Source organism: Neopelma chrysocephalum, unplaced genomic scaffold (genome assembly GCF_003984885.1).
Source record: "Neopelma chrysocephalum unplaced genomic scaffold, ASM398488v2 Primary Assembly neopelma1_26, whole genome shotgun sequence".
Taxonomy (NCBI): Eukaryota; Metazoa; Chordata; class Aves; order Passeriformes; family Pipridae; genus Neopelma; species Neopelma chrysocephalum.
The window spans coordinates 13,968,255-13,978,104 of record NW_020897695.1 but is presented as its reverse complement, the minus strand read 5'-3'; the positions used below and the strand labels follow the sequence as shown (position 1 = coordinate 13,978,104).

Below are 9,850 nucleotides of genomic sequence, written 5' to 3'. Positions count from 1 at the left end.
AGAACTCTTCTCACTTCAGCCAAACTAGGACAGTTGAGGGTGTGCAAAACTGAGACTGGTAGGGTTTCTGGGGGAACTGTCTCTTGCTATTGCACACATCTCTCCCACAGAATACCAGTCACAAACTGGAAACACTCCATCTTAGAATTAATTAGGTTTTCTGTCACTGTCCTAACATGCTAGAAAGCTGTTCCAGGGTCTGACTACTCTGTTGGTTTGAAAATGTGAAGTAAAAAGGCACTTGAAAATAACAAAGTAAGACTGGGCAGAAAAAAGGGCCAAAAAACCCATTATATCACTTCAGTTTGCTTCCAAAATAAAGTCTCTGTTTAGTAGGCATCAGTCCAGCTGGTCCTTAACTTTTAGTAACTATTGCCATTTCTCTAAATAGAGTGAAAAATTGATACTGTGTCTCATCTAATTTCTTTCAGACATTTTAAATGTAGTTGCAACACCTAAAAATATTTCTCCTGCCTCACTTGTTGCTTGAAGATACGTGACCATGTAAGGGACTGATTGAGACTTGACATGTTACCACACGTGAGGAGTGTCACAGCAGCAAATTTCTTAGCCTCCAGCAAATATCAAGTCATCTGCCTAACTTGCTTCACAGTGGATTATCTTAATTCACATCACTTTGCATTTGCCTCATACACAGATATTTAACTCAGATTAGCAGATAAACTGATTTTGCCTCTGACTTTAGACAAGAGGTCTTCATTAAGTTTTGCACCTCGGGTCATCTGCTGTGATCTGCCATTTCAAGACATGGCAGCAACTCGGCCTGTTCTTCTGAGTTTAGGCCCAAATATAATAATAATATATATAATGGCCAGTCTTCGCGAATGAAGATTTTGGGAAAGGTCTTTTACCTTTCAAGCCTGCGCAATGGATTTTTTAGGTGAGACACAGCAAGGCCCAAATAAAGGCTACTAATAAAACTCTGTAAAGGCCAACTGCTAAGCAAAACACATAAGGTGACTATAAAGGAAAAAGGTGAAGGAAAGGTGAAGGAAAAAGGTTTACTCACAACTTATGCACCATCTCACAACATCTCAGCCAGATGGATACCTTGGAATTAGTTTATGAAGAGCAGGAGTTGGGTTTTTTTGAGAAGTATATATGGCTTTGTTGCTGAGTGTTGTTCTGTGGTAGAAAGGCTGCTGCATTCTTTCCAGTGCCAATAAACCTACAAAATTTGATGTATGAAGTAAAAATCTTCATCAGTAGTATATATTAGTGTCATGGCATGCAAAAGCTAGATGATTTTGTTTAAACCTTAAAATAAGCACCACAGCCTTGCAAAAGACTGTGGCAATTAACTGGACAAAAATAGTTTTCCAGGATCTCAAATTACAATGGCATCCACTTAGCTAAATGCAAGTGAGAAACAAGACACATGATCTCTTGTCCCAAATAAGGTTTTACCAAGTAGAAGCTAAAATAATATTAAAGTATTGCTTGTTCAATAATTGTTAAAAAATCTGCAAGATTGCTATTTCCCTCATAAAAGACAGGCTTTCTCAGGACTGTGTTTGTGTGACTGTACTTCAGAATCACAGGATGCTGTAATAGCAATCACCATCCTTTGTGGTTGATGTGCACTTTCAAAGCACCAAGAATATCACAGTTATAAACACCTTCAATTCCTGCACTTCTAAGATATATTTTTTGCATTTCACTCAGCTCTTAAGCAAATCTCATGTGACCTTGAATTTCAACGTGAAACTACAGTAGAAATTTAAACTTTGCCTTCCTAACACTGACCTACTTCTACTCCTCATCCTCCAACAGAAAGATCACAACTGGGGCAGAAAACTGCAAAGCCTGGATGTAGATTTGACTCTCTAGGGGTGCTCATACACTGAAGAGGAGGTTGCCCTTTGCTTGTCAGGTAGTTCCTGCTGCAGTAACATGGCCCAAACCAGACCTTGATGGGTTTGCTTCCAAAATAAAGTCGCTATTCAGAGACTTCATGGGGCTAGACCTTGCCCCATAACCAACATGTCCTATCTGTGGCACAAACCTGCCCATTCAAAAAAAAAAAAAAAAAAAAAAGGAAAGAAAAGAAAAAAAAATCAGCTCCGCGTATGTTGGACGCTGACCTTCTCCTTCCCCCTGCATGTATTTTGGTCACTGGCAAGTACAGGATCATAGAATCATAGAATGGTTTTGGTAGAAAAGACCTTAAAGATCATCTAGTTCCAACCTCCCTTCCATGGGCAGGGACACTTTTCACTAATACAGGTTGCTCAGAGCCCCATCCAACCTGGCCTTGAACACTGCCAGGGACAAAGAATGCCCAGCTTCCCTGGGCAACCTGTTCCAGTGCCTCACCACCCTCACAGCAAAGAACTTCCTCCTAGTATCTAGTCTAAAGCGGCTCTGTTCTAGTTTGAAGCCATTCCCCCTTATCCTGTCACTACATGTCCTTGTAAATAGTCCGTCTCCAGCTCTCTTGTAGCCTCCTTTCAGGTATTGGAAGGTCACAATTAGGTCACCCTGAAGCTATGTCTTCTCCAGGCTGAACAAAGACAATTCTCCCAGTCCTTCCTCGTAGGAGAGGTGCTCCATCCCTCTGACTATCTTGGTGGCCTCCTCTGGACTCACTCCAACAGATGAGTTGCCTTTCTTGCGATGAGGACCCCAGAGCTGGATGCAGCACTCCAGGTGGCATCTCACTAGAGCGGAGTGGTGGCCCTTCTCCAAGGGAGGAATGATTGGGGAGTTGGAATTTTTTTTTTGGTTGGTTGGGGCTTTTTAATATCGGTGTTTTGAAGGCAGAACACTCCACACGTTCCTCCTAACTCCCGGGAAGGGTGCCTGCGGCGGGGGCAGCACGGGGCGGGCGCTCCCGACCTTCCCAGCCCGTCGGAGGCGGAGTACCAGGAGATGCCGGCGCTGGAGGAAGTCGGCGCGCGGCCGGAAACCGGGATGCGGAGGGCGGGGAGGGGGCGTCGCCGAGGCCCCGCAGTCCGTCGCGGGTCTTCCCGGAGCGCCGATGTCCCAGCGGGCTCCCAGGGGGCAGGGGCAGCAGGAGGGGCCGGAGGAGGAGGAGGAGGGGGCGGCGAGGGGCAGCCAGGCGCGGCCCAAGAGCCACGCGGAGCCCGCGGCGAGCGGCGGCAGGACCCAGGACCGGCATGAGAGGAAGCGGAAGAGGCAGGAGGCACAGCAGCTTCAGAAGATCCAGCACCTGGAGTCTTTGTAAGGAGCGGAGGCTGTCCGCGGCTCCCGCCCCTCGCTGCTCTGAGCCCACCCCGCCGGCATCTGGGGCTCGTTTCCAGTGCAGGGCTGGGGTTTGTTTGGGGGGGTTTATTCCTCCCCTGTCCCCTTAAGGGTGGGTCGGCACAGGGGCTTCGGGGCCGCCTGCAAGAGCTGCTTGGCGACTTACTAAAGGCTTGTTGGGGGACAAACGAGTCTATTCCAGGTTCCTCCAAGTCCGAGGGATGCAGCGTAGAAGCAGAGGTTGTTCCACTAGGATGGACTAAAAAAAAAAAAATTAAAAATTAGGATAAAAATGTTTGAGAGCTGCCTGATGATTCCATCAGGATTCTACGGTGCTGTAAAAGGTTTATATTATTTCACTGAAAGGGAATTATTATTTTAATGGAATAAAAGGATCAGAAGGTTCACAAGAACGTGATTTTTTTTCTTTTCCAAGTGGAACTGAAAAGTTGTTATTAAGTGCACCAAACAGCACTGCAAAGTTATTGTTATAAAGATTGGATGAACGTACTTTAACCACCTTTTCACTGCTGTTCTGATGGTATTAGTGTGATTGTGCCCGGAATTCCTGTAGGTGTGTAGGTAGGGGAGGTGTACAGCTAAGCCAACAGAATATTGCATATGCCATTAAACTTAGGGCCTAAAATGAGGTACAGCCTGTACAGATGTTTTGTGTCCTGACATATGGATCGTGTCTGGAAAGTCCTGTTGAAAAGGGTCTTTCATAAAGCAAAGGATTTCAGGACTCTGGTCTTGCACAGTGCTGTTCTTTATGTGCCATTGAAAAGCAAAACCCAAAAAAATCTTTGTCCACTTCTAAGATGACTCTTTAGACTGTCCCAAAGGTAGCGCTTTACAGAAAACAATATACGTTTAAATACGGATGAGACTTGGGGGAAAAAAGACCCCAAAACAAATTCATTTATACAGGCCTGCATCTTTCTAAGTAATGTGTGTTCTAAAACTCCGGGACCACTTCGTAGTGCCTTGGCATTTAAATCCTAAGTACATGCACTTTCTCAGTTGCTGTGTGCTGTGTGTAGCTATTTGGATTTTAATAAATGGTATGTCTACTGTTAACTCCACAGAAATGCTGCAGGAAATATGGTACTTTGGTCAGTAGGGTTCTCTCTTTAGGTTTAGTACACAGATGATGAAATTATTATGTATTAGGTTTGGCTGGCAAAGGTAGATGTAAGGAACAGTCCAACTTGACATTTTCTGGTGACTGTGTCTATGATTTAGCAGTGCTGGAGTAAAGAAGTTTGGATCAGTGAGATCTTGGGGAGGAATGCTACAGAAAAAGAGGAGAGACATGCATTTATGGTAGCTGAAGCTAAATTGAATGTACCACACATCCACAACAAGTAGTTGTTCTCCCACAAGAATGTGAATCTGAAGGATGTTTGCAAGAGACACGTGTGGTGATATGAGAAATACTCTCAGTCAGTTTGCATCCATGTGCTGCTGTAGTTCTTGGTCATTAGTGATAGAGTAAAATTTAAGGAAAAATGCAAGCTGAAGGTTTTAAGTCTATACCATTGAAAACCTGTATTTTCTCCGTTTATTTGTCTGTGCTAAGCTGCAGAGTAACAATATTTCTATTGCTTTTCAGCTATGAGAAACCTCCCCCAGGACTAATTAAGGTTGGTAAATTTTTAGCATTATGAGGGATTTTCACACAACCTGTTCTTTAGGCATATAAGTGTCAGTGTTACCTATATAAATTACAGAGAGAAGTAAGTGCTTCCCAGGAAAAACTCAGAGGATCCTCAGTTACAAGCAGATCCAGATGAAGGGGCCAGAATCAGATAGGAGGAGACCAGTTCTTTTATCATCTTTTAGCACTCACACTTCATGCAGTATTTAATAGTGTGGATAGAGGGGAGTCATTTATGGGAAGCAGATTTGCAGTTTGAATTACACACTTTTCAGGATTCTTCTCCATTGCTTAGGCTTAAATTTTTCTGTACAAGTGCTTTCTTTTCATCACATTAATTACTTTTGCCAAATTTATATACCTAAGCCACAGTGTAGTGCTTTTAACCTAAAAAATACTGCTCTGTGTTGTAAAGGGTTTTTTTTTAATTGCCATGTCTTGTAGCAGGAAGAGTGTTTTTATTTACATAATTTATATTTGATTTATATAATTTATTTAAATTACTAAAATAGATGTGAAGGAATGAAATTAATATGGCAGTAAAGTTCTGCCTGGAATATTCAAGGGTGTGAGAAAAAGAATTTTAGATCCTTTGTGTCTTACAATGGGAAAAAAAAAAGTAATGGGAAATAAGTTTCATACTAAGTAAAGGCCTGCACTCTTTAAAGTATTAATTTTTACAAAGTTAAAAATAAGGGAAGTTATTGCCCTTATATTTCTTTTTTTTCTTTTTTTTTCTTTTTCTGTAGGAAAATGAAACAAAACCAGAAGACTGCATACCTGATGTACCAGGCAATGAAAGCGCACGAGAATTCCTGGCACATGCCCCAACAAAAGGGCTTTGGATGCCTTTGGGAAAAGAAGTCAAAGTTATGCAGTGTAAGGCTGAAAATATTGCAGGTGTCATTAGACCTTAATATATCCACCCATTTACTCTGGGGGGAGGGCAGAATGTTGTTGGACAGATAATGAGGTCCAGGTAAATTGGCATCATATTGATATAAAAGCATCCAGTATCTTGAAGGCTGTAATAGCCTTGTATTTTATGGACATTAAATTTATCAACATAGTACTTGTATCTCTCTGTTTGTTCCAACAAATTGGAAATATTTTGCATAAATGTGGGTTTGGTCTTTTTACACTTCTTCCAATTTGTCTCAGAGGTGCAATTCACTGCTGCTTCTTTTTTTAAAGGTTGGAGGTGTAAACGTTATGGACACAGAACAGGAGATAAAGAATGCCCATTCTTTATTAAAGGCAATCAGAAATTGGAACAATTTAGAGTAGTGAGTACAAATATTGTAGTATTATTGCTTGTCTTTTTTAGTCCTGACAATGCATAACCTTGCAAGTGAAGAGAAGCCTGTCAGATGGTGCTTTATTAAGGACTTTTCCTCCGTCTCTAGTATAATATAGATGCCGACAATCTCCTAATAAAGAAAAAGCTACAGATGTGGTTGGATGTTTGACTACTTTGCAGAAAATCTACTCTTCAAGAGGAAAATTCGTAATTTTTACATCTAAATTGAAAATCATCAAGAACCTATTTCAACCATTATATTCATTTTTTGTGATTAAAATGTCAACATAACAAAAAATGTTTAGTCAAGCTTGAGCTGCCCACATTACAGCTGCTTCAAGCCTTCTGCTCTCACTGAGAACAACCACATCATGAATGCTGTTGTCTAGGTCTGTAATCCAGTCATTATCTATAAGTCTGATTTCTTGCTACATGAGGCTACATCTCAGTTCTGCAGATTCTTCCTGCGTGATCACTTTAACTTTTCCTGTTGCTCTGCATTGTTAATCTATATTTCAGGCTCTCATCACTTTGTGGCTTATGTCCTCATTTCTGTCCTTGAGAAATGTAATCTGGGATAATTCTGTCCAGATTCTGGACTCATACTGATTGTATGCAACTGCAAACAGTATTTTTAACCCTCTCCCATGACCAAATTGCCTCTATTCTTCATTTTTCCTTGATCATCTTCTCTGTTGCCTCAAACCCTTGCTCTATGTCCAAGGCCCTTCATGGTGCATTCCCAATGTCTTCATTTGCTACTGACATTTCGTTGCTACTGACATTTAGCTGGTCAGCACCTGCTATATCCTCTCTCTTGGACTTGTTTGCTTAATCTTCCCGCAGAAATGGTCACCCCATCTCTGCTGCATTCTTGCGTGGCATGAACCCACCTTAAAGCTTACGTGTTATCTTCCTTCACAGCTATCTTTTGCTGCATTGCCTGTTTAATTAAAATTAGCTGATTTAAGAACCAGTAACAATAGTGCATAGCATGATAGCACAACTCCAACTTCGTTATCCATTTGTCTTATATTTCTTGTGCCTGTTTTCCTGTATGCTTGTATCCAAAATTTTAAATATATTAGAAGGGTACAGCTCATTATTTTGTATTTCATCTCAGTCTAGCTCAGTATTTTGTCTAGCTCAATACAGCTCAGTATTTCATCTATGTCTAGCTATTCCCGTAGATTGTGTGTGGGATTCTCATAGTTAACTGTGATTGAAGATTTATTATACCTAAGGAGAGTCCCCTTCATTAGTGATGTAATTAGACAAGCTTTCCCTGAAGTAAATACACCAGTTCAGATTAACGATGTTAAGTCTGAGAGTATACTTGTGAATTAAGAGCTTGCTAAGCATATTCCATCATTTGATAAAAAGCCTCTTGCATTTGGTTGCTTTGGTTTATTTTTTTAGGAAATACAACTGTTGGTGATAAATACTTTAATTTACCAACATTGGATTTTCTGTTTTCCACTTTAAAGGCACATGAAGATCCAATGTACGATATAATAAGGGAAAATAAACGTCATGAAAAGGAAAAGAGGTGAGTGTATCTGTGGTAAACTGCATTTTCAATTTAGTTTTTATTTTGATAACATGGTACTAATGTATGGGTGAAATTTTTATATAAGCTTACTTTTAGCTCAGAGCATCTTTTTAGTGGCAGTTTCTTTATGTTAGCAGACTGAGGCATTTCTACTTTCTGAATAATGACTCCATAGTACTTCTTACCTCTTTAATTCTATTAGCTTCTATATGTTCCCCAAAACAAAGTTTAAAGATGAGCTGTATTTATTTATGCCATAATATTCAGGTACTTAGGTTTAGGTTTTTTTAGGCCTAAAAAACAGTTTGATTTTTTTTTCTTTCACTGACTTTGCTGAGATGTTTTCTAAAATTTATTATGTCAAAATGCCTTCAGCAGACATGAAGGGGTGAATTTAGAAAGCTAGTTCAAGGCACCTGGTGTTGCTCCTTTTGTGAGGTCATTATTTAGTATATAAAGCAGCAGAGTTTTTAATGCCTTCTTGCTTGAACTGCATCAGTGGAATAACCGAAAGAAACCATAGGTAGCCCATAAAGCAGCACTGCTGCTGCAGGTGCATTACCTTTTCCTTGGAGAGGAATCCTTGAAGAGGATACTGAAAACAGTAATAAAATAAGCAAATACTTCATTCTCCTTTGCCAGTAATCCTTGAAAGTTCAAAGGAGGAGCGCCTTCCAAAAATACTTCTGCATCCAGAGTACAGCCTACTCTGTAGCTCCACTCTGTATCAGCAGGGCAGTGAATGTAATAATATCATAATCCCAATATGCATCTGTGTATGGATAAGCATAGAACTTCTTATCACCAGGTGGTCAGGTGATAGCTGTTGCCTTGGTATTTTGCATACATAAATAAGCCAATAAGCCAGTCTGCCTTTGCTATCCCATGGGATGGAAGGTCTCTGAAGGTGCAATATCTGCTTGTCTCAAAGGGGGTTGCTTTTATCAATCTGTGATATTATCTATAATAGGAGTGTAATTAAGCAAAGGAGGAAATGTTCCCCTGCCCTTTGCATGCAGCTTCCATTCCTCGAGCCAGGAAGGGAACGCAAAAGCTAGAATAAATTACTACAGGTAGAGGAGAGCTAGAAAGGATTCTCACTGACATTTTTTAAACTCAGGATACAGCAACTGAAGCAACTCCTGGAGGACTCTACCTCAGAAGATGATAGTAGTGATGACAGTGATGAGGATAATGAAGATGGCAGCAGCTCCACTTCCTCAGAACATAAACACAAGAAGAAAAAGAGAAAAAAGGAAAAGAAAAAAAAAGAAAAGAAGAAGAAGAAAAAGAGGAAGCGTAAATCATCCAAATCTAATGAGAAGTCAGAATCTGACTGACAGCAGTCACCTGCTGCATGCTCATTGACCTCTCTACTTGTGAACTGCAAGGAAAGATCCAAAGAATGAGGAAGAAAACACGAGAAAGGGCTTCGTTAAACTTGGAACATACAGTTGTATGCATACAGCAGCCTACACTGGCATCCTCTTCTACCCCTCTGCAGTCAGAAAGAAGAAAGCTGCGTTAAACCATACTCAGCCATATCTTTGTGCTGTAAAACCTGTGCTAAGGGTCATCCGTCCTGGTCAAGTTGGGCCCCTGCGCTGCCACACGTGACCATCAGCAGGAAGTGGTGGCTATTGAGGAATCACTGACAAATCTGCAGCATTAGCAGACTGTCCACTGAAGTGTCTTTTCTCCATGAAGTTATTTTATTATAAACAAAGCCTCACTGTAACAGGACTCCAGTTTGCACCATGCAGCAGAGCACTGAGAGTTCACTTACAGTGCTTATAATAAGCAGGTTGTACTGTAATTTTTTCTCCACATACGTGCTGAAGTTCAGTGTACTTATCCTAATATTGGCAGCTAGCTAAATAAAGAGTACTGCTGAAGGGGGAAAAAGTTAATCAAGGGGATTTACTTTAAGACAAAATTGCAGCATCAGCAAGTCTTGATTTGTGTGTGTGTAACAAAACCTCAACATCATCACCATTAACATGCACAGTTCTGAAACATTTAAAGTTTTCTCTAAACTCTAGGAGTGGGAGCCAAGTGTAATGATGTTAGATATTCAACTTTATTGTAAGGAGGTAGTGGTTTTAGTTATTTA

At 40.8% G+C, this 9,850-nt stretch overlaps 1 protein-coding gene across 1 annotated transcript; it reads left to right on the top strand.

Moving 5' to 3' along the window:
• Positions 1-2,964: 2,964 nt before the first annotated feature.
• Positions 2,965-9,647, top strand: RP9 (RP9, pre-mRNA splicing factor). The gene is made up of 6 exons (XM_027675648.1): positions 2,965-3,204; positions 4,841-4,871; positions 5,635-5,764; positions 6,080-6,171; positions 7,673-7,734; positions 8,858-9,647. The coding sequence occupies exons 1-6, from the start codon at positions 3,002-3,004 to the stop codon at positions 9,075-9,077; spliced, it is 738 nt and encodes a 245-aa protein (XP_027531449.1). The 5' UTR covers positions 2,965-3,001; the 3' UTR covers positions 9,078-9,647.
• Positions 9,648-9,850: the final 203 nt, after the last annotated feature.